At 62.0% G+C, this 329-nt stretch overlaps 1 protein-coding gene across 1 annotated transcript in view; it reads right to left on the bottom strand.

Annotated features, from left to right (window-relative positions):
- Positions 1-30: 30 nt before the first annotated feature.
- The window catches only part of OLFML2A (olfactomedin-like 2A), a gene marked incomplete at its 5' end in the record, with an annotated part of 1,805 nt that continues 1,506 nt past the window's right edge, over positions 31-329 (bottom strand). Inside the window, one exon of the mRNA XM_010142936.1 lies at positions 31-327. Within this exon, the coding sequence (XP_010141238.1) occupies positions 31-327 (297 nt within the window). The remainder of the gene's footprint in view (positions 328-329) is intronic.

Raw genomic sequence — 329 nt, 5'->3', positions numbered from 1 at the left:
CAGGGGTGCAGCTGGGACCCGGCTGGGTGCTCAGACCACAAAGCGGAGCCCGTACGTCATCTGATGGCCGTTGTCCCAGGCGTAGAGCACCTTCTCCTTGGGGTTATAGTCGACCTGTGTGGTGAAGGCGTACTGGTTGAGGAAGGGCAGCCGGAGCTCTGCCTCCGTGTTCGTGTGTGTGTCGAAGGCGTAGGAGATCTGCCCTTCCTTCTGGTTGTAGGTGTCCACGGCGTAGAGGATGCCGCAGATGAGGAAGCAGTTCCCGTAGGCGTTGCGCTTCAGCCCCGTCTTCCAGGTGGTCTCCCTGCGCACCGAGAGGTCCCCAGGGT

Source organism: Buceros rhinoceros, unplaced genomic scaffold (assembly GCF_000710305.1).
Source record: "Buceros rhinoceros silvestris isolate BGI_N320 unplaced genomic scaffold, ASM71030v1 scaffold28019, whole genome shotgun sequence".
NCBI classification, from domain to species: domain Eukaryota; kingdom Metazoa; phylum Chordata; class Aves; order Bucerotiformes; family Bucerotidae; genus Buceros; species Buceros rhinoceros.
The sequence above is the reverse complement of the archived record's forward strand: the minus strand, read 5'-3'. Positions and strand labels throughout refer to the sequence as shown.